The following is a 27,885-nucleotide window of genomic DNA, read 5'->3' on the forward strand; positions in this document are numbered from 1 at the left end:
ATCGTAACAGAATCTAATTCAGTCAATTGCTTGCTTTTAATTTTTTCCCTTTAATTTTCATTTCAGTGAGAAGTCAAATTAGTCCTTTTAAAATATGCTGGTGATTCTTTAGTCAAACAAGCATCATAGTGTGGTTCCTCATCCAGATTTACAGCATTTAGGGTGCTGGAAAGGGGTTTTGAAAAGGAGCTTGCCTGGTACAGTATTTCAGTTCAGTGTCAAAGCAGTAAAATTGATAAAGAGGCTAAGATGAAATGTATGATTCAATAATGAGCAGCAAGGTATGATCCAAAAGAGACATGCAAAAATAATAAAATGGATGAGATTCAGAAACACTTGTAAATTATGCTACCTTTTGCAAGAAATGCCCTGTGTTTCTTAAAGGATATTTTCTCCTATGAAAATAGTAGTCCATGAAGAGACAATTCCTCTTGGAGAAAGTGGATGAAATTTATGTCTGCATCCTTTCCCTCTAAAGATCTGGCTTGTTCTGGTCCTCTGTCCTATTAAGGGGTTGTGGCACATTGCATTACTTAAAAAGGTTGTGCCATTGGGCAAATCTGGCTGAGCTTTTACCAACATATGTGACAAATAAAAATGGGACCCATCTTTTTTTATCTTTGTTATGTGCAAGTCCAGCAGAGCTCTTAATTATATGCAGAACTTTGGCTAAGTGTCTGGGTAGTATTTTTCTCAATATTTTTTTTAAATCTGATGGTTGCTATTTTCTTTCCAGGGAACTATATATTACATTAGCAAGTGTATGATATAATGGAATTTTCCATCTCCAATCTCTCAGTGATCAAACTACTGGTCTATACCCGCCCCTCCTCACCTATCTGTGAGGCATTAGCTTTCCAGTGTAGGCTGTTATATTAAAAAGCCAACCTATTTTCTTGATTTAGAGTCCAATATATATTTTTTTCACCTCTCTGCAATTTTGTTTGAAAAAATGATTTTGTGACAGCCCCTCAGCTGCATATGTGTATTTGTTTAGGTAGAAAATAATACACAGGTATGGGGAAATATTCAGTAAAGAACAGTTTAACATGGGTGTCAGAGCTGTGTGCAAGTTTTAAAAAGTGTGTGGGGGGAATAGAAAAAGAAAATAGAGGCCCCTCTTTTGACTATCCTCATTGCTTTCCTTGAAATGTCCAGCTTCTTCTGTTTAATGGTAGATAGTCTTTAAGTTTAGTTTTAGAGAGCTGGGAACTTTTCCCCACCTGTTTATATTAAACTGGGGAAATAAGATTCTTTTACAAACTAAATTTTACTTTTGTTTCATTGCATTCTTATTTGACTACTAGGTATTGACATGAATGTCATCCTCACTTGGTATATAAAAGCCAAGTACATATCTGCTATTGTACTTTTGTGATCAATTGGTGTACTTCCCAAGCAATCTTCACAGAGTTAGTATCCTCCCAGCATCTTCTCTTGGGATCAGCTTGAGGGAGGAGAAAGTAATGTACATGTGTGGAATAGAGGGATGTTGTGAGGAAAAGGACATCATTTACTTTTCAGACTTAGGGAATTGGAGAGAGATGGATCTGTTGATCACTACATAACTGTAAAAATAGCTGTTGACTTCATAGAGATTTGGATCATATCCCTGTGAGTCCTGCTAAAAGAACCTTTATTTAGCATTCAGAGCAGGGGCAGATCCAGAGGAGGGGTGGCAGTGCAGTCGCACACCCCTTTAGCTGTGTGCCACATGTAGTGAGCTCATTGTGGGTGGCAAGGGGTCTGCCTGGTGTTCGTGCCTTCAAGCAGCCCCAGAATCCAAGGGGTGGGGCGGCTGCTGTTTTCTCTTTCCCAGCCTTCTCTGACTCCTCCCGATTAAGCATTAGAGGAAAAGAGGGGATGAGCAGCCTCTGCTTTCGCCCAGAGCCAGGATGCCACTGCCACTTGTCCCTCCCCTCCTTTCCCCTGCTGCTGAATCCAGCAAGAGGGAGAGGGAGGAGACAGGGAAACAGTGAACAAAAGCAGGCTCTGGAGCTGCTTGAAAGCGAGGACTCCAGCAAACCCTGCTCCAACCAGGTGGTGAGTCCACAGAGCACATGGCACATCAGAGCAAGAGCTTTGCTGACATGCCGGTGAGCTGTGAGGGCTCAATGATGTCCAGAATCACAGTGAGGGGTTGCAGCTGCACCCCTTTTAGCTGCAATACATATGCAGTGCACTTTTTTTTACTGCATATGTGCCACATTGCATGTGTACCACATTGCTGAAAGAGGGGTGGTTGCACCTCTATTGCCATGATCCTGGATCCACTCATGGTTCAAAGAGATGGTTAGTAATGAGGTCACAATGAAACACCACTATTTAATTGCACTTCTTCTTCTTTAAGGAAAAATACTTAGACCATACTGTCGGGGGTGTTGGGTTGTAGCCATGTTGGTCTAAGGACATAGGCAGACAAGGCTCTTTCAATAAATGTGATATCTTTTATTAGACCAACTAAATAGTTGGAGAAAGTGTTCTTGGCAAGCTTTTGGGCACAAACATCCTTCTTCAGGCATAGCGGGGGGTTGCATATGGGCTTCTGTTTCATCCAGGAGACCACAAAACAACAGCAGATTCTTCTGATGCCTGAAGATGGGTGTTTGTGCTTGTAAAGAACAATTTTTCCTACTATGTAGTTTATTTAATAAAAGATATCACATTTACCCAAAGAACCTTGTCTGCCTAGACTATATTGTGGTATGTTATAAGCAAGGATCTGTATTTTAAAGGAGAAAAACCTGGGAAGCCACATGTTTCCCCTTATAGGCTGACAGAGTTCCTTCCTCCTGCAGCAGTGGGAGGAGGGTGAGCAGAGACATGGGGGCACCATGTACAAGTGTGTATGCACACATGCATGTGGCTGGTAGATCTAGACAGCATGGTGAAGAGCAACTCCCTTCAGATAAGCCTATGGCAAGGGATGTAGGCAACACATGGGGGGACACATTGTGGGGCACAACTTGTGGGGAGATTGAGGTAGCGGTAGTGGCTTGCACCGAGCTTGCAAGGTGAAGTAGGGGAGTGGAGCAGGGGTAGTGGTTAGTAGCTGGGGCTGGGGGCACTGCCCAGCTGGGGCATTGCCTGGGGGCTGGGGCCGGGGCCGGGGCTGGGGCTGGGCCTGGAGCAGGTGGGAATTCACAGCAACGGGGCCCAGCTGGGGAGTGGGATGTAGTCATAGGTGGTTCATCCCAGGGCAGGGGTGGGGAGGGTGGCTCCCCGGTGCTGCATGCAGTCGTGGGGAAGGGTCAGAACCATAGACAATGCTTGGGAAGGACAAGAGACTTTCTAGGGTGAGGAAAAATAAATGATTCATTAGGCAAACAATATCGGAAATTAACTTTTTTTTGCTTTCAATTTGGCAGCTTCTTTTCTGATAGATAATGGCTCAGTTTTTCTATTTTCAAAAGAGAGAGCCAGATTCTCAGCTGAGGTAAATCAGCTTTATTCTACTGAAGTCAGTGAAGCTATGCTGATTTATACCAGCTGTGAATCTATCTATCCCATTGTTCTTTATGCTTTATATAACATATTGCATTCTAAACTGGTATCGTACCTGGGAAAGCATTATTCATTGCTTCAGGCACCCCTAATGTCCTGTCTACATTAATTTGCATACCTGTTTGGCAAGTGGAAAAGTTGGACTGCAAACATACACCACCAACTTTGTTTTAATCAGTGTAACTGCTATTCCCACACTTTTATGCCAAGAATACTGTACAAGGCTAGTTTAGGGCATTTCTGCTAACCATGTGATGTAGTCATGTTGTTGGAGAGTTAAAAGGATATTATTAATCTAACAGTACATAGTGCGTAAGCTCAGCTCTGCACACTGTGTACAATTATTAAGATAACAAGACAAGCCTGTAGCTATGCAGCGATAATTTTAAATTTTTCTACTTAATTGAAGCTTTTGTATTTTACTGACTGTGCTTAAACTGTGCAAAGCAACTCATCATAGAATGCATTTTTTAACTAACACAGGATTAACTGCTAATAAAGTGAGACATGCAAAACTCAGTTCCCCTAAAACTTCCTAGTTAGGCTTGAGCTGAGACTGTACGAAGCTGCTTAGTTTGATTTTGACTAAAGGCCAATTTCCAGTCAAGTTATGAAAGTTGCTGAGACCTTCTTAAAGACGTTCTGCTGCTTTGTCTAAATGTGCTTGCTTGGCTGCCAAAAAAAAAGAATGTAAATAATTTAAAATAATCAATGTAATGTATTCTGACAGTACAGTTAATGTGTGCCAAAATGGGAAAATAACCAACCTAGCCAGAAACCCATAACACCAAGTACTGTGACAGCTAAGAACATAGCATTAAACAAGAGACAAAGAAAGCAATCTGCTCTGTCCAGAACAGGTGGATACAATTTTTCATAGTTTATGAGGCACAGGAAGGTATGAGAGGATTCTGAATGCTGACATCTTGCAGTGCCCCAAACTGCAGCATCATGGCCAGTAAGGTGAATGTGGGATATATTACAAGATAATGGAAGATCATTATCATTTATTAGAAATTAAAAAGAAAGCAGAATCCCTCTAGGGTTGCCATTGTAATAGGCACTTGTGGAGATGAAGGGTTTCTAATTACCAGCCTATGAGCTGTTAGAAGAGGAGGAAAACGTCCAGCTAGTCTGAGCACCTGGCTTCTGGCGCACAGACAATCAGTCCAAGCACCTGAATTATGTGAATGACACTGATGTTATTCTTGAAGTGGTAAAAAAAAAGTCTTGGTTAAGACATTAGTGTCTATGGCAGACACTATAATAAAATGCTCTTCCACGCCACAAGCCTCATCCCCAAGTAGATGAACTAAGTGACATGCAAGACAAAGACCACTCTGATTTAGGTCAGGTTGAGCATCTGTATTGATATAAAGAGACTTAAAAATGGGAGGATCCAAGGGTGACTTCCAGCAAAGCCCAGTTTGATTTTCTGTTTAAGATATTCCAGATTTTTAAAAAGACAAATATTTGCCATAAAATCTTTTTTTTTCTTTTTTTTACTCAAATATTTACAACTTTTCCCCCAAAATCAGCTGTCCAAGATTGGGGTGTATATCTTAAGCAGGGAGGCTGAGTTTCCTGAGCTGGAATAGAAACAGGGGAGAATAGAGCAACCAGACAATATGGCTTATGGCTGCCGCTTCTCTCTGAGGCTGCAAAGAGCAGGGCTTGAATCCAGTATTAACCTGCTCATAGCCACTAATAAGGCAGTAGCTTTTGGCTGGAGAGTGAGAGTTGGTAGCTGAAGGCGAGCAAGCTGCTGCTGCATGCAGTCTGTAGTAACTTGAGAAGGCTTGGGGTATGGAAACAACACTTTATTATTTACAGGAGATTATATAAAAAAACTGTTTACGGTAAAGATGGAAGAGTCTTGCTACTGCCCTCACAAGAGTTTGGGGCCTAGCCTCATTGCTGTCTTGCCACAGCACAAAGTTCCTGCTGCATCACATAGAACAAGAGCACTCAACCTCCAGCCCATGGGTCATATGCAGCCTGCTGAGCCATGGCAACCAGCAGGAAATTTGGTGGCAGGGAAACAGTGGCAAATAATATTGCCACAACTCCCCTGCTGCTAAATTTCCAACCTCCATGGAACGGGGCCACGCGCCTTCCCCGACCCTCCATATGGCCAAATCAGGTCTATGGTCCATGCCTTGCCCCCTTACCCTCATGTGGCTGGATCAGTCTCAAACTATGCATCCCCCCCCCCCCAACACAGCCAGATCGGGGCCCAGACATGCCCCTTTCCCCCCTGCACAGTCATATTACAGCCAGGCCATACTCCCTTCCCACCATGTGCCCATATCAGGGCCAGGCTATATTCTTCCTCTGCCCCTGCCGCCACTTCCCCCATGGCTGGATCAAGCCCTGCCTCACTGCCCCATTCACCACATCATACCTACAGACCAGATCCAGCCTGTGGATGGACTGAGCACTGTCTTTCTGATCTGAGTGGGGAAAAGGTTGGGCACTACTAACCTAGACTATCTCCTGGAAAGACACACTTCCTGGATACTTTGTGTATGTCACACAGCCAGCCATGACTGTGGAAAAATCTTTTTTTCTACCTTCTGCCTTCCAGAAACAAGATGCATGTTTTACTTGGGGACACATTACATGCCAAAAAATACAATATACATTTTCTATCTGAAATGGGAATATTGTGATGAAATGTTGTGTGGCTGGGAAGTTTCTGAAGCTTCCTGCTTCAAAACTACCCCCACTACCCAGTATGGGAACAACAGGGAGTACCTGATGGAAGGAAAGCTGTCCAGGCAAGCCCTCTCCTCTATCCACTTCAATAGAGGAAAATTTGGAGCCTGCTGTTTGCTTTCCCATCTCCTTCTGGGGACTTCTCTTGAATTTTCATAATCTTCCAAATTAAAGGAAACTGCATTGTAAATTTCAGGATTTTCTTAGGAAAATACCCCTTCCTCCCACCTCTGCTCCTGGTTTTACGTTCTCAGTGGTGGTTTGTATAGAAATGGGGTGGGAGGCATCACAGGGATCCACACATACTTTTCTGGGGTGTCTTAGGGGCATGCTTGAGGACAGGAACTGCCCTCTGGCAAATTTCTTTACATGTTCCTGTTCTCAGGAAGCTCTCTGGAATCCCCAAAATAACAAACAAGTGGTACTTCTTCTACCATGAAGTGCCAGCTCTCTGCAATAGTCTTCCAATTGGCAGTATACCAGGCTGTTGTACTACCCCTGGCAGAACAAGGGTTAGCCACTGCTTCTGTGTTCATACTACATAAGACAGCATGTTTTTTTCCAGTTTAATCCTGATTTTTTTTCCCATTAACCACTACCCTCTTATTATCCCACTATCCCAAGTAGAAGTCGGATGTTGTCCAACTTCTAAGTGGCCAGGGGCCACACGCCACATGGACCACTCACCAACTGAACTATACTCCATGGCTGCCCTGTGCTGCATGCAAGAGTGCCTGTCCCACTCTGTCTCCCCCACCTTCCCCCCACGCTGCATGCATGTGCACCCCACCTTTGGATCTCCTGCTGCACCACGCTACACAGACTCTGCCAGGAGTCCAGGATGCATCATGCCAGCCACCAAAATGGAGGCAGAAAGCAGAAGTTGGGGGAGGGAGGGGGAACCCAGAGATCCTGCTGCTGCAGCCAGAGCAGTATTGGAAGTAGTGGCCAGTTGGGAGCCTGGAGGCTGCAAAATTAACTCCTCATGGATGCATGCAGCCCATAGGGCCGCCAATTAGACAGCTGTGGTATACTGTGTACTCTTTATTGCATACAAGCAGTTCTGACACTGAATATTTTTTACTTCTAATAAATCACTCATTGATATCTATGTATTGATCTGCAATCTCTACCTTTTTGGGTTACCACTTACGATAATTGGGAAGATATAGCATTCACTAAAAAGAGAATGTATACGCCCTGGTGTTTTCTTTTGTCTGTCTCCTTACAGCTATATACAAAGTGTTAGGCAAACACAAGAATGTAGAAGGCATGCTGCCCATGGGGTCCTTAATGTATAATTGCTACTGTGGTTCCATTGCAAACAGTCAAATCTTATGAGAGTTACAGAAACAAAAATGTAGGGGACACCATTTTTTTAACTAATGAACTCTATTTGAATTTATGAAATGATAGCACATATGCCCTTGACTAAGCTAATATTAACTTTGCAGTGCTGCGGAGAAGTAGCAATAATTAGAAAAGGAAGATTGAGGGAGAGGAATCTGTTTGAAACCTTCTGGGTAGAATCCTATTGAAAATCTGCCCGCAATGCTGAGAGTTTGGTGAAGGGTCACACAAATGGAAACAATGCTGATAATGACCATTGACAGGAAAAAAATCTGCAAGACAGTCACTCAAATGTATTGACCAAAAGTTCAAAACCCTTCTAAGTGCAGCCTCACTGCTGTTTGGAAAAATACTTTCTTCTTTGTTGACACCAGGACCAGTTCCCAGTCTTTGTGCAGTCAACTGTGCACCTTCAGTATGAGACAAATGGGAGATGGTCACGCCAATTCCCAGAACATACTCTGTTCTTTAAAATCTTTATATGGCTATTACTAGAAGACAGAACAAATACATGAATGTAATAGAGGAAATAAAAACATGTCTAGCTCAATAGAATCTCCACCCCTTAACTATTCAATGATTCCCCTCTGAAAGTCTGGAGAGAAGTAGCGCATGAGATGTACTTTGGGGTTGGAAACTAGTGTTGCTTCTATTTCAAAGGATTCCTTTGTTGTGACTAAACCACCAAAACAGAAAAACAGAGATGTTTTTTGATTAGATGCTCACAATTGGTGTCCTCAGACACCAAAAATAACATCAGATAAATGTGTGAAGTGGTTAACAACCTACACAAAAAATATGTATTTTCTTTACTTGGCTTCATCCGGTACTGCTAACACCAGTTGTCTTGCAACATCAGTTGAAGTAAGGGGTGAAAGTCCTTGGTTCTAGCATGTCTTCCTGAACAAGTAATCTACATGTGTGTTTGTTATATTGATACCTGGGCCCTGCCTTTGATACTAATGCTAGCAGAATATCAGGTACCAGATTAGATCAGGTCTCAGATACTCAAATATATAAAAAACAAAGTAATGGCAGAGTGTCAGTGAAAAGGGATGTCATTTGAATGGGCATTTATTTGCATCTTGTGATTTGAAGTAATTTGCAAATCAGCCTTGTGACTCAGTCTTCCAAAATATTTTGTTAGTCCTAAAACTCTCTTGTGAAACCTACAGTTCCATGCTTAAGAAACCTAAGTTATAATTTGCAGATTTATGTCTGCTTACTGCCTAACACCTTGATATTGAGATGTTTGAATTCTCAGCATCTGGAAGGTATTGTTAAGATTGGTTAAACAAATTGAAACTTTTGCATGATTACAGCTAAACAGTTAATACTTCAGCAGCAACCAACACAAGAGATGATGGTCAGCTGCCTATACTGAGGCTGTTTAAGGGTTAAGGAGACTGTGAGTTTATAACTTCTGCCTCTTTGTGCTTCAGTTTTCTGTGAATAACTATGTAGTAACCTGTTTAGCTTCATCTTAAAAGTGAATTACAAATGTACTGTAGTTCACTGTTCAGGTATCTCTTGGTTTACATCTCCTTAATTTTGTGTCATCAGTTAGTGCTAGTATTTAAAGATTCATATATTAATTTCAGATTTTAAGCACTAGGCGCAGCCATTTAATAATAGAATGCTGTTTTCCCCTTCTTAAATCATACTTTGATGCCCTAAACCCTCTAAAACCAAGTTAAAAAAATACACTTCCATTCCTCTAAAAAACCTACCCAAAAGCAATTTAGCAGTGAGGGAATTATTTATAAAGGCTTTTCATGCACAGCACAAATCCTATACCAAAAATGAGTGCAATAGTAAAGTTATCTAAAATTTACATATGACTTCACGTTTTTAATGTGCTACATAAACAGTGGGCCAAAATAAAAAAATAAGTTTTTGGTAAAACTCCATTACAACAAGCAGAATTGTATTTGAGAGGAAAACATCGACGTACTAATTATTTCTCATGTCATCCCCTTAAGCAAGAAAAATATTATTCGAATTCTGTAGACTCATATGTTTTTGAAGTGTACCCAAAAACTTAGCCTGGTTACAGGTCACAGAGAAACCAGAGATTTGTTTGGCATCTTCATAAATTCATAAGGCAGGACAGATTTACTTGAAAATTAAGAACAGGTTGAACTGAGTTTCAGGTTTTATAATAAAGTTCCAAGCCAGGTAAGAACTGAAATTTTGTCCTGAACATTTTACACAGTGGTAATCCTAACTTCTCACTCCAAACAAGAAACTCAACAAGTCTATTATAATAATTATCCCCACTTTAAAGTTAAGATAACAGAGGAACACAAAGAGTTAAGTGATATGCCCAAACTTACTGACCAGAGATGAGAACCTAGGGTGCCTATACATGTGCTAATTAGAACGTGTCAGATTAATCGAGTCTGCTCCACGTTCTAGTCAGAACACTCTAGCATCACATATATAAGCCCCCATGGGTTTAAAATGAGCTTTATTTAAAGCTTCCCATGGCCATTTTTAAACACACAGGGGCTTAATACATGTGACTTCCTGGGAACTGCTGTAATTAATATGCACCCCCCTGCTCCCTTGAGCACATGTATAGGCGTGACTCCAAGGTTTTTTTACTGAATCAGGCTACCTCTGTACTGGTAAAAGTGCCCAACATTTTCAGAATTATATGTTTAAATGGAAACAACTACATTGGTAAATAATAATAGAAAATAGTAAATCCTATACTTCAAAGTAGGACAAAGCTTTTGCATCACATTGGTAAGAAGGTTTAACATCCTGATCAATCAGAAAGAATAATAAATGTGATTTATAAGAAAAACTAATATACAAAAAAAAAGTGATGGTCTTGATACTGAGTCAAGTTTGCAGGTTAGAAACAAGGAGGTAATAAAATGGGTAATGTCCTGTTCCTGACATAACATTATGTAGGGCTGTATAAAATTATAGAAGAGTACATCAGTTCAGTGGTCTTGGAAGAGATCTTGTACTTTTCTCTAGGGCTACAGTATTAAGACTTAAAACTTGCCTTTCAACATCCTGCAATTGGTATAAGAACCTGGTTAAGGCCTTTTAGAGTAAATTTTATTCAGAGGAGTTGGGCTGACATCTTGCCTTTTATCAGTGGCAACTGGGCTATGATTTAGACCTTTGATATTATAGATTTGTCTGCAACACATCACAGGTTATGTTAGTCAAGCATCACTGCCCAAAACTGATCTTTTATGTTGAAAGTGACCCCTTAAGTGGCTAGTGCCACGATTTTGCAGTAGACTGAATGCTGTGACAGTAGAAAAGAGTGAATATTAGAGGCCATAATTTTTAATATTTTACATTTAAAATTAGCGTATGTATTAATTTGAAAGAAAATTTAGTATGTGTTCTATATGAGCCACTGGGCACATGTACACGCAACACGCTATAGTGACATAGCATTGGCAGGCACAAACTGTGATGCCACAGCTATGTTGCCGTAGCAACGTACTTCCTCAGTATAGTGCATTGTTATGGCAACATAGCAACTAAAAATAACCGTGCACCTCCAGCATGGCGCGTTACAGGCTGTTACTGTGCCATCATTTAGGAAGTACTAAATGATGGTGCAGTAACAATGGCACCATAGGGACATTTGTAGATGTGCCACCTGAGTGTGAAATCCTGACCTTAAAGAAGTCAAAGACAAAACTCACTTGGACTTTAGTAGGGCTAGTATTTCACTGTGAATTTTTCTGTTATAACTCAGCAGTTATCTATATCTGAATCACGTATGCCTTTCAATGAATCATTACACTTTTGAAGCTATTCTTAGAGTAGTTAATAATATGTTATAATTAGAGTAGCGTGAAAAATGGAGATCTTGGTTTTCTGGATGAACCAAAAAAATGGGAAAAAAATTGTTTGGGTCTGTTGTGTGTGGAATATACACACAGTCATCTCTTAGTAGCAGCCAAACACACGAAAAAGACTTCATTTTTGGATATTGGGCACAAATCTCCCCATGTTTCAAGACAGAAGGAATTTTATTGGTTTCTTCCTAATATCCAGTGGAGATCACATGGTATACTGTACTTACTAGATTAGAAAGATAAAGGGTTTTTTTCACCCTATTTAACATGGGGGGGGGAACCCCTTGCCTTATAATTGAGCTCAAGGTGGATGGGAGGAGGAGCAGGCAACTGCTGCAGCTGTGGCCCCAAGCCGGTGTTGGGGCTGGAGTTGGAGCAGGAGCTGGAGCCAGAGCCACAGCAGCCAACTCTCCTTTGCCCTCCTCTGCTACCTATCCATGGTCTCCACTCTCCCCACAGACCCTAGTCTCCACAGCCCTCTCCCCACCCATGCGCCACTTCTCCCTCTCTCTCCCCCACACTGCTGCATTCCTCCTTACCATTGCTCTGCACTGGCATGCTCTATCCCGGCTGTAGTCTGGGGCACAGAGCAGTCCTATAGCAGTAGCAGTAGGGAGCTTGCATTGCTGCTACACAGTTGGGCTAGAACAGCAGTGCCAGCTCTCCATGACTGCTACAGGGCCAATCTGGAGCCATGCTCCATGCCCCAGGCTGCATCAGTGACAGAGCCTGCAGGCATAGAGAAAAAGTAAGTGGGGAGTGGAGAGACAGGTGGGGGAAGAGACTTCGGGAGGGAGAGAAAAAAGGAAGGGGAGTGGGGACGTGAGGCTGCAGGAATCAGAAGCAGTGTGGAGGGCAGATGGGGGGAGAAGGGGGAATTGGGGAAGTCTGAGGCTGTGGGGAGAAGGAGCATGTACACTGAGGGGTAACTGGGGGGCAGACAGCAGAGGGCAATCTGCCGGCCTCTCTCACTGCTTGTCCCACTGCCTTCACACTGCCTCCCCCCCCTGCCCTTACCATGTTCTTCCCATGCCTCCCCCACTGTCTGTCCCTCACTGCTTGTGCCAGTATTGCCCCCCTCATCACTTCCCCCACCCCATCGGCAGTGGGTAGGGGCAAATTTAAGATGATTCTCCAAAAATAAGTGTCCCTACATGGAAAGTTATAATACATATATAAATCTTCCATGTGTAGAAACTAATTATTTGGGGGGGGGGGGGTCATCTTACGTTCAGGATCATCTTGTATTTGGGTGAATACAGTATGTGGCCACTGGTAGGCACAATGCATAAAGTAGGAGACAATACAAGGTGTTTTGCAGATGAGGACCATCAAGGGGTATTTTTCAAAGCCATAAATGAGCACTAATCATTTAGCTCCATTGACTGGTAATCAGAATTGGACACCTAACTCCTCTAGTCCCATTAGAGAATCCCAGCCAAGATATGTTGGCAGATCTTGGTAGGAAGCCTTGACTGCCAGTGCTTTTATTCCTTTATGTTAATGAGAACAACATTTGCCCAACAGAGTTACACAAATAAACACTGGGATAAATTGAATTTTGTTACACACTTGTATTCTTTCTACAGAGCCAATGCTTTTCTGGTCAATCACTTAAAATAATTTAGTTTTCCTTGTATGGCTTTGTTAATTCAAGCCAGTTTGCTTGACTTTTCTCCAGTTATGAAATATGGTCAGCATGATATAGAGCTGCCTTCTGCTTCATCTGTCAGTGTCTGGTTTTACATTCTTAACCTATCCCATCACAACAGCAATGCTATATTTTAATGATAGAACGAAGGTTAGAATTTGCAGTTTGTTAAAATGCATTTTAAACTTTGCGGTCACTGAGGTCCTGGCACCCAACAAATGTTCTCATACTCCTAGCAAAAGATCTTCCATCCTATCTCCACTGAATATTTGTCTGGGACCAAAATGGTTTTTGTAAATCAGCTGGTCTTATGGTGGTCTGTTAATTTGCAGTGACTTTTTGATATTATCTGGGATGGGGCAGGGGGCACTAGGAGTGGGTCAGCAACCTTTTACTAATGCGGACTGCAGCTTGTGACCCAGCTGCCATTACAGCCTGAAATTGCCCTCCAGCCCCTCTAAGCAATAATGAGCAGAGGCAGCACTCCAGGCAGGCAGCTCGAGTTCCCAGGGGCTATTGACATCCCATTATCAAAACAGAGTAGATCAAAGGGCTGCAAAAACCATAGTAAAAACCAGACCAGATCAGGTTTTGTGGGTTAGAGCCAATCCCTTTGCAGGCTGAATCTAGATCTGGCCCATGAGGCACAGGTTGCCAACACCTGGTGTAGGCATTTAAGCAATATTGTGTTTTTATACACAATACCAGTAACAATCTAAAGAATTAGTCCATTAGACCTCCAGTGTATGAAATTACCATTATGTCAAATCTCTCATTAGAAACACAGCTAAAACTCCAAATGCGTACATCTTTCAGGTGTTTCTTAATGTCAAAACTTCTCCATTTGAGACTGTGGTCACCTCAGTCCTCGAATAGATAGCTGGATGGTTCAGGTTCATCACTTCTGTATTACTGATTCAGGAGCAAAGTTGCAGAACCTGTTGGAGGTTAATTGCTTTGGTTCTGTATAAATAGTTACAGTGCATTTATATAGTCCTCACTGGCCACATCTACATAACACACTGACTGCACAGTTGTTACAGCAGTCATTTAGTACTTGCATATCCAAGTAGTAAATGATAGGGCTGTGCGAAATGGCTATGTTTTGTTTCAGTTTTGGATTCGGCTATTTCAGAGGAAGAGGGGTTTGTTTCAGTGTTTTAGATTGCTGTTCCATTTTGATTCGGCCAAATCTGTTTTGGAGTGTCGGTGCTGATTCGGAGATTCAGAGCAGCCAGGGAGAGGCAGGCACAGCCGGGTGGCTGCAAGTTCTCCCGCGGCTCCTCTGGCTGTGCCTGCCTCTGCTCCAGCGGGGGAAGCCACGGGAGAAGCCCCCATGGCTGCCCTGCCTGGCCCCATCCCCCACCTGGCCCCAGCCTCCCAGCACTTTAAAAGGGGCTGTGCCAAACTATTCCCAGGGGCTCCTCCAAAACATTCCAAAACATCTAAAACATTTACAAAACTTTTTGGATGGTTTTGTTTAGTTTCAGAGATGTTTCAGAGCCTTCCATTTCATTTCAGATTTGGTGTTTCAGGCACCAAAACAGGCCAAAACACCTCCGAAACGAAATGGCTGCCGAAATTTCGCATAGCCCTACTAAATGACTGCACAGTAACTGGAGCTACTACACAGTAGCATCCCCGCATGGTGATGCTGAATGCACAGTAGCTCGTTACTACTGCACAGTAGGGTCATGTCATGATTTGTGCCACACGATGCTACTGCACAGTAGTTACTTTGCAGTAAGCATCTTGTGTAGACGCAGCCACAGTGGAGGGATTTATAAATCCCTTACCCCACACTGGACTGCTTTGAAATGGCCACAAACATGTGCAGTGATCATTGGGTTCCTCAGCATTGCTAACCCTCTGGTTTGGTTGAACCTATACTAATAACAGTTTGTAGATCTTGCCTTTGTCTGAACTACAACACTTTTGTAGTTCGTATAAGCAGTTGCTGAAAGCAGCTAATCCACTGATGTAACTGAATGGGGAGCTGGTGAAGTTTCACTAGGAGACATATTTGTCCCAAAGAAATAAAAGGTGTCACCACATAAAAAGAATCAATATGATCTACAAAACAGTGCGATAATCCAGGGCCAGCATCTGCTTTCACATTCATGGTTGACTTCATTGAGAGTTACATGTGCTTATGAGAAGTATTTTACTTTTTTCATTTCCTCATCTACAGCGCTTAGGGACTCTTTGCCAGTTTCACTTGGTAGTAGGCATGTAAAGCTACTCCAATAGGAAATAGTGGGCACTTCTACATATTCATTAATGTGCCATAATTACAGCACCTTAAGTTTAGTTCCTGTAATAATAGATACTATTTAATGCACCGTAATCAGTGCTACTGTGCATTAGCATAAATGAACGGGGTTTTTTGTGATGCTTAATGCTCATTGAACTAAGTTTATTGTGCATTAGCACGGCTTTTGCCAGCCACGCTGATGTGCAGTATAATTAGTCCAATGAGCATTAACTGTTTCGTGTAGATGCGCCTAGTATAACCAAATGAAATGGAAGGCAGATTAAAATGATCCATCCTTTGGATGGATTTGGTGGTAGCCTCAGGTAAAAGAACCTGAAATAAAATTATATAAAATAGGATTATACGGTTGAAGAGGCACTTGCAGCCCCAGGTATTGATGGTTAATGAGCTTCATGCTCTTCATTTCCCCCTCTTCTCTCACCCCTTCCCCCAAAAGACATTGCATCTCAAATCAGCTGTGAAATAAAATCTTACTTGGGCTTCTTGAAACTCATGTATGCTTTTTGGCATAGATTCAGTGCTCTGAGGCAGTATGGGTGACTGGGCAGATGACAACTGAGAATCCTAGGCTTGTTCATCTGGGGCTTTGGAAAAAATGTAAACCAAATACTTTACATTTCCCTTCTGTAATCTGGGGCCCAGATAAAACTGTTTGCCCATTTCAGGTTCTGAAAATGAAACACATTCATACATTCAAAATGTGCATTTCAGGATATACTTTCATTTCCAACCCTCTCGGAGAAGACCTTTCCAGATTTCAATACATTCAGCAAAAATGCAGTATTGGAGAGAATTGCACTTCTTCGGGAGTTCATGAATCAGTAACAGATCAGTAACTAGTGAAATCAGACACGTTCACACACTTCATAATTTTACAGGGTTTAAAACTGCACCTTTTTTTAATTAGGATACTCCAGTCTGCCAAGTTGGATGGGGACATGGCAGAGCAAGGATTTGCTACATCTGATTTCTCTACTGAGGGAAGCCTGTAACCAAAGCATAAGTAAAATCTGCCCATTTGCAGCTTTTACCTCTGCTGGGCCAGTCAGATGAGAATAGGGAAGTAGCATGCAGCTCCCTGTTATTTCCCCGCATTGCAGCTGAGACTTAACCTCCTGATAGCTTCTGCCCTTTTCACAGGATTTAACAATTTTTCTGAACAATTTAGGATGTAGGAGAGGGTGTAATTCTGGGCCCAAATCAGCAGAAAGTTTTGCTTGTTTTTCTATGCTGTTCAAGCGCAAAATGAGAGCCTTTGCTGGATGTGTAATTTTCCAAGAAAAGGTCAGCCTCCAGAGGAAAGCAAGAACCAAAGCAAACAAAAATTCTAAAAGATCCCTGACCAGGATCACTGACACTGTTAGGTGAGGAGACCTGGCAGAGAAGAGTTCTTTGTTCTTCAGCTGTATATGCAGAACCTGATTCAAAGCCAGTGACGGTCAGTTTAGTCCTTCCCTTGAGTTCTATGGGCTTTTGGTCAGTTTTTTTTTTTATGATGTGACTGACTTTTATTCAGGTTCCTTAGAAAGAAACTACCTGTCCCTTCCTTTTCTCATATCACTTACATTTCACTGAGCCCTACTCCCATAGATCATTTGCGTGCTGAGCAGAAGCCATGACTCGTCCTTTGAAAGGGGTTGAGTATGATTAAACACATGATCTACGGTTGCTAATGCTGAAAGACATGTCCCTCAGAATACTAACAGTGGCGACGTATAGGGGATGCACGTGCATTGTCCGTGCACCCCCTGGAAGCACCAGCCATGAAACCGGAAGTGCCAGTGGAAGTGCATTTCCTTTTTCGCCGCTGGTGGTTCCACACTCGGTGATCGGTCTGCGATCAACCACAGGGGGACTGCCCCCCCCGTTGGCAATCTGATGCCCCCCACAGACATTCACCAGTCGCCCATGAATACCAAGATGCTGTGTGCAAAGCTGGCAGGGTTTTTATGGGACAGCACTTAACAGTGGGAGCAGTGTTCAAGAGTCACTGCATCCTGGACAGATAGACAGGGAAAAAAATACTATCAAGTTGAGGGTAAGTCTTTGCTTCGCTTGGCCAACTCCCTGTTGCAGAGGACACTGAAATCCACATTGGTGCTGCAGTAGGTTACTTTTAGTAGCATCTGAGAAAATACCTGTGTTAAGATAAAGGTGTATTTGGATATTTTACTTAGTATTCAATTGAGTTACCTCATAATGGATTGAGACAGTACTCTCCTGTCCTCTGCTTTGACAATATTTCTTATTGTATCATGTATACAATAAATGTGTGTTAGGTGATTAATTCCTTGGAATAGAATTCCAGCACATCAACTGTTGATAACATGGGGTATCATGGGTTAAAATAATATAAAATAAGCATGATAACATGGGGCAAAATATAATTTCTATTATGTAAATTTAAGCAATATTCAGCCTTTTTAATATATATCAAAGAGTAAATTTGCTGTGGAGTGTTAGACCTTTTAGCTATATTCCTGTTGATACACATACACAAATCCCAGTGATCCTCATGGGAGCTCTAGAAGTACAGATGAAAGAATACAACTCAGTTACTGAGGTGCAGACCGACAAAGAACTGACCATCCAAAATAAATAAAGGAACTGCGTTCATGAAATAACAGCATGTAAAGCTCTGCACTGTACCCAATTAAAATCAATTAAACAATATGTGCAGTGCTGGTGCAAACTGACAACCTTATGTACTTCACCTCTGTTGATGGATAAAGTAGACAAAGAATAGTCCAGTCTGTCTTTTGTGCCTTGAGTCTATTATGAATTTGATGGCAAAAGACACATAGCAGGAGCCATCAGTGAGACAGACAGAGATGTATTGTTGAATGATTGAGTGATATGTCAGAAGTTAAGTCTGTGAATCAGTAGCATGGTGATGATAGCATATAACCATCAGGTCACCAAAAGAAGGGGAAATGGCAAGGGCAGAAGCTTGTGGAATTCTGTAATGGGCCCCTTACCTCATTATCAAAGGGGAGAGAGCCAGGGGTACCCAGGTGCAGGAGGACCTGGGGTAGGGGGCCCATTACAGGTATGGAAAACCCAATGAGGACTATGATTGCCAGGCCTGGTGGGGAAGTGATGGGTTAGGCGACCCAGGCTTCATAAGGACCAGGACTGTGGTTGAGGCCTCAGACTGGTTTAGACCTGCCAGGGCAAAGGAGCTCCCAGGGGCTAAAACCAAGCCCCATGGCACTGGGTACCAAACCAAGTTATTTTGGTTATATGCTTATTTGTTCATATGGTGGTATGAGACAGATCCAAGCTGGAGAAGGACTTTAGTTTGGAAATAGTTTGCTTGTGCCTGTGTTTGAGTTTAATACTGGAGAACCAGGAGCAGCTGTGCGTGGAAGCTTGAAGGTTGTGCCCAGTACCTAGGGGTGTGTTGCTGTCATTGTAGGAGGACTGGGATGCAAACCAAAGATCCAAACCTGCAACAAAATAGACTGTGGCTGCAGGCCCAAACCCCATGGGGGACAGGAGGGCGAGAGAGGGCCTGAAGCCCCCCAAAAATGAGGGCACAAGCCCAGAGCCAGAGCAGGCAAGGCAGGGGTCAAGGGGCCCAGAGCTGGAGAGGGTGAGATAGGGGCCCTGAAGGCCAAGTGCTGCATTGGAGGCTGGGGGGAGCACTCTGAGTCAGTACCCAGAAGGCTGAGAAACATGCAGTGGGGTCAGGACTCTGAACCGAACAGGCCAAGCTGAGCCTAAGGAGAGGTCCCTACCCTAAGCCCACTAGTTCCTAAGGCAGTAGGGATGTGTAGGGGGCACAGGGGGGTGCATGTGCACCCTGTGAGAGTGCCAGTGCACCCCCTGACTGGCCGCGTTCGCTGCTTAGGTGATGGGCAGGGGGGGCAGGTGGGAGCACTGGTGCAAATTTTGTCTCAGAGCTTTTTCATTAAGGGCCATTTACCGGCACTCAAAAGCAACAGGCCAAGCACTGCAGGCAATTTATGACATTTCATACTAAAATGAATAGTCACAATAAGGGCCTGATCCAGCTGCCTTTAAAATCAATGGGCTTTTGGGCCTTTATCTTTATTTTGTTGTCAGAATACTATTGGGAATCCTTTTTACCCCTTGCTACAACATAGACTTAAAATGGAGTACTTCTCTTTCTCTTTCCTTTCCCTCCTTCCATAGTCTTTTACAAATATGATTGCTCGGTGGCAGTTTTTGTTCAGCTCGTTCTTTGGCACCCCAGCCATAATTGCAGTCCTTGCCCCACCTGAGTACAAAGACTAATAGCTCTCTGAGTATTAATTTTTCTAATGAGCCAGAAGGAGGCCGGCACTTGTCTGCCCTTCCGTACAAGTCAGTAGGGTAGCCTTGCTGCACTCTTTGCACCCTGCTACAGGCAGTGCCGTAACATCATAGTCTTTCTGTATCTTTGTTCATAATAAATAATATTGCTGTGGCAGGTGGGTCTGAAAAATGCTGTGCTGCAATGTGATACCTTGGCTTTTTTGAACATCCATCCTTCTGAGCAAATTTTTCTTTGGAATTATTATTAGGACTCTCTGATGATGGCAAAAGAGGGAATTCAGTTTTTAATCTTATGCCTGCCTAAGAAAAAAAACCTTCACCAGAAATTGCGAACACATGCAAACATAACTTTAATGGGGTTGAAAGGGTTAGTCCATAATTCCACTGACTAGAGGATATCTGGATGAGCTATAAGGGTTAAAACAGAAATGGCTGAAGAAGCTTTGAAAGTATTCTTACTGCTCTGGTACTGTGGCTACACAACTCGTAAAGATTCAGATATAGAGGCTAGTCTTCAAATTAAAAAACAAGTAATTATTTGTATTTAAAAATTGCTATTTCCTTTTAAAGTTAACTATTCTGTAGAGTTAGCAGAAACTAATCAAACCTGTTCCAATTATTTTTAAAGACTGTTAAAATAATCTTGTATACATGCAAAAAGAGCTTCTGTACAAGAAGCAGATAGTGAAGCAGGTGTGAATTAAATCATGTGAGCAGGACAGAAACACTGCTTTATCGCTGATGTCACGTTGTGACACATTTATGTCCTTATTTCCTTTTAGCTAAACCCATGTGTTTTCCATTTATTTCGCTTCAGATCGGTTCATGTGTTTGTTTGAGTCACAGTCTGTTTTGTTTCAATTCTGTTATTAAAAGCCGCTAACCTGTTGAATGCTGCTTCAATACACTTACATGGCTTTAGAAAATATCAGACAGCTAGTCAGCTATTTCATTGTGCTTCCCATTCCAGTGCAGAATAGAATAAAATACTTGGAATTATTAGGCATAAAACTGTCACATCACAATGGCCATATTTAGCATCTCTTTGTTGTCATACCTAAGTGTTGGCTTTCTTTGCTATTTAAACGCTATTCTATTTGTTCCTAACTTCCCCTGTTTAACAGCAGACAAACCCAGGGAGCACTGAATGAGTCGGATGATCCCGAGACAGGCTGTCTAACTGATAACAAGCCAACTTCTCGTCACTTCTATCCTGTCGCCTTGCTGCTTGTCAGCTCACACTTGCTGGTTGTGTGGCTTATTTTAAGTCTTGCTTTACTATTAGCCAAATATCAATAAACTTCACTTGTGTCCCTTGCTTTTCTACAAACATCAACAAACTAACTTAAAAAAGAATTATTCTGTAAGGTTTCTACATTTTCAGACCCAGAGGATTTGTCTTTAAGATACAAATGTCTGAACTGTACAGTGTTTTCATTATTTTTTCTGAAATTTAAGAAGTATACTATGCATCAGGTGAATTATTTTGCTTTTTTGTTCATGGCAAAGCTTCCCTCTGTAATTAGCTCAAAGAAAGATCATTTATATTAGTGTCTCTATATAAGACAAAATACAGGATCCTGAAAGCTTGAACCCACTTTCCAGACTCCTATTTAGTCTAAAATTTTAAAAGGTTAAAAATTATTTTGCACACTGCAAGCTAACTCTGAACTAAGAATCATGGATGGGACAAATCTGTAGGATTAATTTTTACTGTGCTACTTTCATTGTTATTTATTAGTTGATGGACTTCTGTTTTGTTTAACAAATAGGTTATGTTATTACTTTGCAACAACTAACCCTTTTCTGTCAAGTAACTACATGGAAATATAGAATAAGTTCTGTTTTGTAATTAAATTAGCCTGTTTGTAATTGTTGCTTCGGTTGCTTTTACTTTCAAGACACTTTTATATTCTTTTTAACAAAGTCTCGTTTGTGTCTAGATGCACCACTTTGGCACTTGTGACTTTTGTACTGTATGTGAACAAACATCCTTTCTTTATGAAGCAGAGAGTTGGATCAGGCTGTTTGAAAAGCCATTTTCTCTTTTTTCATTGCAAAGCTAAACATATTGAAATAAAGTAGAAATGAACCTTTCCTTTATAAATCTATAGGGCCAGACTTAATAAAATGCCTTATTCCTAGAACCTGCATACTTAGGGCTTCATGTAGACTTTAACATGTATTATAAAAAGTCTGAAAAAATATGAAAGGACGTAAAAGGCAAATATATTTCTAAAGTTAGAATTAAAATATATCATTAAATAAATTATTTAAAAATTTTTACTAAACTTTATTTAAACCTTATGGGCAAATATTTAAAAACAAACAAACCCCATCACTGATTTCTGAGGGCAATAACTGTATTGGGCCTGGCCTTGGATTTAATTTGTAAGATGTATCATCACTTGTGGAGAAACAAAAATGTAGAGTTCAATCTTTGTTATTTTTACTTCAACTGTTGCTGAAACTCTGCAATGAACAAATAAAACATATTTATTTATTCTGTGTTTCATGAAGTTGTACTTTTTCCCCTTTCACTAGAGAAGGATGCCGCATAGAGAATGTACTGAAGAATATCAAATGCAGAAAATATGCATTCAACATGATACAGCTGATGGCTTTCCCAAAGTACTACAGACCACCAGAAGGGACATATGGAAAAGCTGACACCTAAGTTTACAAAAATGTAATCAGGAACACACATCTATGCTAATTAGCTAATATAAAATTGCTGTTTGTGTATCATGAATTGGGAATGTGTAACAAATCTAGGAATTAACTTCGTCAGCTATCACCGCATCTATTTTAAGTTTTAAAAACTAGTCAGTCGCTATGAAAGAAAGCACAACTAACTAAATATGGTTGGTTGAATGTTCTCAAAACCAAATAATATGCAGTCCTTCTGTGTCAGGGATTAAGTTAACCAGATCAAATAAGCTAAGAAGAAATCAGGTCTCATGAATTTTTGGATAGAGGAAAAAATGATGTGGATTGCTGCAGGATCTGATGTTAGTGATTCAAAGGGCGGCACGGTGGTGGTGGTACTTGGCCCAGTACCTGAGAACTCTGTGAGGAGGCAAAATCTAGTTGGTTGTGGTCTTCTCAGTCAAGGGTAAGATGCATGTCTTGGCTGCTTATGGTCAAAACCCCACAGAGCTCTCTTCCAGAAATGCTGATCTTAGTCTCCCAGTCAAAATTATGTTGGTAATTATATTTTGCTTCTCTATAGAAGCTTGGTAGTTACATAATGTAATTTCAGTAATTACAGCATGTAATTTGCTAATTACATTCTTCTCCTCTGTAGTTTCATTTGGGTGTATTATTCTTTGCTGTCTGTACCCATGCCAAATCCTATTCATTTTACTTAAAAATTAGTCTAATTGGAGTCAGATTATTCATGAGTAAAGTGACCTGAATTTGACCCATATACTCAGTGTTGCTGTGATCAGTGAAACCTCAGTTCTAGCTTCATTTTAACAGTAGTTAAAGTGATTCCTGTATATCACTCAATCCAGATCTTTTGGATGAAAAAAAACTGTATACCTATAAGACTGTATTATTTTTATAGCACAAAACCCAACATAAGCATAAAAATCAATGTAAATACTCCTTAACCTGTGCACTATGACTCATTAGCTATGACAGCTGATTATATATCACATACATGGACACAGTGCTTTAAAAGATGTATTTTCAGTGTTGACTGTGAATTCTAGTGCTTTTCTCAAGTTGTGTCATATTTATTGTGTAGCTGTCATTTGGGTTTTTAGTTGCATCAGATTACTCCCTCTCCCCAACAAAAAAAAAGCATTAATTCAAAGATTATTAACATTTATATAGAGCCTTCATTTAAGGTATAAACAGGTTAGGAAAGGAAGAAAATAATTTTATCCAAGTGAAACCACAATGGAAATTCAAAATTCGTTGGAAAAATATAATTAGCAGAGTCAAAATTTAGTGAAGACACAAGCTAATGAATTTCTGCTGTTATAGAAACCACACAAATGCTAATGCACTAAGAACTGTTACCGTATTTGTTTTAATAAAAATACATACTCAATAGCCTGATCCTGCAAAATATAAATGCGTAATGTTATGGAAATGAACTGCTATGTGAGTGAAGTTACACATGTCAACATGTTTGCAAGATCAGGTCTCTGGGCAATTAGTAAAACATAGGGAATGAATTCCTGCCCCAACTCTTGGGGACATCATTGAGCTTGGACTTCATCTGTCTAATATATATACATGATGAACAGCTTTTTCAAAGCAAGTGATACTGATATTTAAATATTTTGGTAAATTGGTTTACTCACATTTTATGGCTCCTTTTGAGGGGTCTTCTGTCATAAGATATAGAAATTGTTTTTTTCTCTTCATGTGAGACCACAAAAGAGCCTTTGCAGTTGGTATAGCACGTTCCATAAATACAGTAAATACAGTACATAGTTAAGATTGGGCAGACATAAACCAAAGGGATTTTCTTTTTAGTACTATGTAATTTATTAAAAGAGGTGGCCATTACAGTCTGTCATGTAAATCTGTATTTGTATATGGATTAACCATTATGACCTGATCTGTTTGTTACTTCTAGGTTTATTGAACTGATGGCTTCCTAGGAACAATATAGTCTATGCTGTGAATCTGTCACATTAACACTCCTCATCTTTTTTGACATGTTTACTATAAAAAGGTGACTGGATGTGCTCACTAAGTGTGTAAAACTGCATTTCTCAAGCATCTCTGGAAAAAAAAATCCCATGGAATTAAGAAAAGAATGAGAGATTTTCTACACTGTTTTCAAATCAATCTGCCAAATTCTGTGGCAAGGTAAAAGTATTACAGGTTTTAGAGTGGTTTATCTAAAGCCCCATTCATTTTACCTAAATTAAAGTCCACAGAATTTTTCCCTCTCAGAAGAAATAATTCAGGGCCTTTCCTTTTGTGATCTTTCCTCAACATTTGGGACCTAAATTATCCTTACGAAATAATCATATTCTGTTTGGCTACTTTAAGCAGAAGAGCTATATGAGTCATACTTGTACAGGCAGAATTTTGAAGTACACACATTTTTCTAGCCTTTCTCATCTTAAATATGCCAACAGCGCATTCTTTTGAAACTTATGTTGCCAATCAATTCTCAATATTCCAAGACAATATTAAAAGATGTTTCAGTGAAACACAACTTTGTGCACATGATGGTATCTAGGCTATCCGGGAGAGAATAAATATTACTTTGTAATATGACAAGGTTGAAGCTTTGCATGCCAGGTTTTTGACTGAAACACATTTACAGATTAACGATAAGCCCCCTGTAAGAAATGCTAATGCAGTTTTCAAGCTTAACATGAGCACTGCTGCTTCAGTGCATTCATGTGAAATATTTGCACTGCCATGGATTCCAAGGGGTTTTGTGGCCTCTAATGGTTTTGCCAGATAAAGATTTGTCCCCAAATTTGAGTGGCCAAGTAGTCATAAATTCCAAATTTAAGTATTTTTTTCTTTTTTTAACACAAGTAATCCTATGCAGCTACCTGGTGGTTGTAGCTCCAAGAATTGCATGCCTCCCTGTCCCAATAGAGGACATGCAAAAGCCCCCAAGATCACTTGTAAATTTAGCATAGGTTTAGTAGTCCCAAAAGCCTTGTGCAAATGCTTTGCAATGGAGTAATCCAGGCCAAGTGGATTTCCATGGGTGAACTATGTCTATGATATTTGCCAATGTATTATTGAAGAAAACATGGCAGGTCTTAATGGGAGACTCACAGACCATGCTCTGATTTTGCACTGTATTAACTTTTGTAAGGTCTGAAAAGTTCTGTCTTGAGAGCTGAACAATCTTTCAAGGGGTAGAAAACAACCGTATTGGAATAAATATATGGCATTTACAGCCCAAACCAGCTTGCTTTCTTCAGGCCAACACTTTACTTAAATCACTGTTGCTACTTGTTTGAGTAAAGTCAGCAGGATATCACTTGCTGAAGTCTGAACAAAGGTGCTTCCCACTTTGATGTTTGTTTAGTGTATTGTTCCGTAACTGTATATATTTTATACTATAGCTAAGTGTTAACATAGCAAACCAGTTTAGCTTTTCCTTTTTTCTTACAATTTATAGAAAACCACATTGTAATATTTTTGCAGTGATAACTGTAAAATTGTTATACTGTGTAATAAATGAAGAAATGACATTGTCATACAGGCAGGTTTTTTCTTCCACAGTCTTCTTTTGAGGAGTTTAGCACAAAAATATATTAATTTTAATGTCTATAGTTTAGTTTTTATTAAATGATGAGAAAATAGAGAACATTTCTAATTCCATTATGTCTGTGTAAAGCAGCTCAGATTGAAACAGTAGCAAGGCACGTACTGCAGAAAAATCAGCAATATACAAAGCCTGCCGAAGCCAAGATAATGTTAAGCGATTCAAGGTCTTTTTGCTATGAATGTTAATGTCCAGCTTATTGGCCTCTAGTGCAAGTACAAAAATGAAAATTAAGAACAAACATATTTTTGTGCTAAACTTTTAAATAAATATCAATCAATCTAAACGCATGGTGTTATCTTAAGCTTGGCAATATTCTAACTCATCACTGATGTTTTAAGTGCAAAGAACTGCAGCATATAATTTATTTAGATCAATACACAATACGCATCTTATTGTCCTCAGGAAATAAATTTAATTTTTATTTTCAGTTCTAACAGATTCTCTGGCAAAGTCTGTAGGTAGCTAGTGTTACAAAGTGGTTAATATATTGAGCATCTACTGGTGTAATTATTAAAGAATCACATTTAAAAAAATTATACAGGACAGAGTGGTGTGATTCATAAATGTAGCCAGTTGAAAATTTTTAAAATATTTAATTTCAGTTGGCCGCTTAAACACTTGAAGCCATTGGATTCTATATTTATGTTTTATTGCCATAAAGAGGGTGATATCTTGGCATGCCATTGGACACAATTTGCATCTCAACTTTTGGTTTTTTGCAGTTTAAAAAGAAACTGTGCATCCAAAGAGATGTTTACAATGAAGCAAAAAGTGCTTCAAATAATTAACTCTGCCTTAAAAGGGAAAAACATACTTGAAAGATTAAATATTTAAAAATAATTCATACAATTGTTTCCATAGTTAGAAAAAAATATATTTTCCCAGTAGCTTGGTGCATTGATGAGTATTTTGTTTCCTTAATCATACAATACATCAGCCGTATTTTGCTTTCTCTTACTAGAAGATTCAACTTATTGTTTTATAGCTTCTTAAAGTTTAAAATACTTTCCTTTTTTTTGAAATGCTATCTCCTGAAAAAGTAGCATAGAAAATAAAGCAAGCTAAAAAGAGGCTACCAGTATATAACCAAAAATTAAAACATGAAAAGTTCTATTTGGTCATACGAGCTTTGGAATCAATACTGTAAAAATAAAAAAGCTTGTGAAAAGACAGTTATCCAAATTCCAATGATGACACAGGGAAGAGAAACCATCAGAAGTTTGCATATCTGAAGAATTGGATAATGGATGCAAAATAATATGGTGCTCTGGGTATGGGTGGGTTGTTTTGCTTGGTTGGAATTTTTTTGGATGCTGCTGTTCTGATGACCTTCTAGTAGCTTAACTATTAGCGCCTGGACAGTAGTGTTTGTATGTCTTCCATTTGGTATGCATATATTTCTACTATATATACTTTTAAATTATGGATTTTTCATTTTTTTATGAATAGTCTGTCTTTCAGATTTTAGTGAAAGAATTATATAATCACGGGTTACTTCTGGTACTTGGTCTCCTTTTGTGTACCTATTCTAATGTAATTGCGAAGATCAAATTGCATATTCTCGCTAGTCAATGGGACAGCTTTTATGAGGCAAAGTAACAGGATTTATCCCATGCTTTGTGTTTATGAAGAGAAACTGATGCACAGCTAGATAGCCTCAGCTCCTATCTTTGTACTTCAGGAATTATCATTTTGTTTTGTTGCTGTGTGTAAGCCATATCCATTGTACACTGTGTGTATATTTTTATTTAAATAAATGTGACTTTTATTTTTTATGTTTCAGACTTTTTGTGTTTGTCATTTATTTTTCATTTTCATGAAAGCATCTAAAAGTAAACTTGCTTTTCCCATCTATCTGCAATCTCATTGCAATTTTCATCTAAGCTTAAGGTGGAATTTATATTTGTTAATAATAACAAAAAGATACCTCTGTGTAATTGCTGATCCCCAGAGGGATAATCTAACATGATAGATGTGGAATCCATATTTCTTCACAATAATG

General features: G+C 40.1%; 1 protein-coding gene across 1 annotated transcript in view; it reads left to right on the forward strand.

Annotated features, from left to right (window-relative positions):
• The window catches only part of INPP4B (inositol polyphosphate-4-phosphatase type II B), a 554,084-nt gene extending 526,417 nt beyond the window's left edge, over positions 1–27,667 (forward strand). The window contains exons 26-27 of the mRNA XM_025212602.1: positions 22,160–22,304; positions 24,213–27,667. Of these exons, the coding sequence (XP_025068387.1) occupies positions 22,160–22,292 (133 nt within the window). The 3' untranslated portion in view covers positions 22,293–22,304; positions 24,213–27,667. The remainder of the gene's footprint in view (positions 1–22,159; positions 22,305–24,212) is intronic.
• The last annotated feature ends 218 nt before the right edge of the window (positions 27,668–27,885 follow it).

The sequence above is a fragment of the Alligator sinensis genome, unplaced genomic scaffold (genome assembly GCF_000455745.1).
Source record: "Alligator sinensis unplaced genomic scaffold, ASM45574v1 scaffold833_1, whole genome shotgun sequence".
NCBI classification, from domain to species: Eukaryota; Metazoa; Chordata; order Crocodylia; family Alligatoridae; genus Alligator; species Alligator sinensis.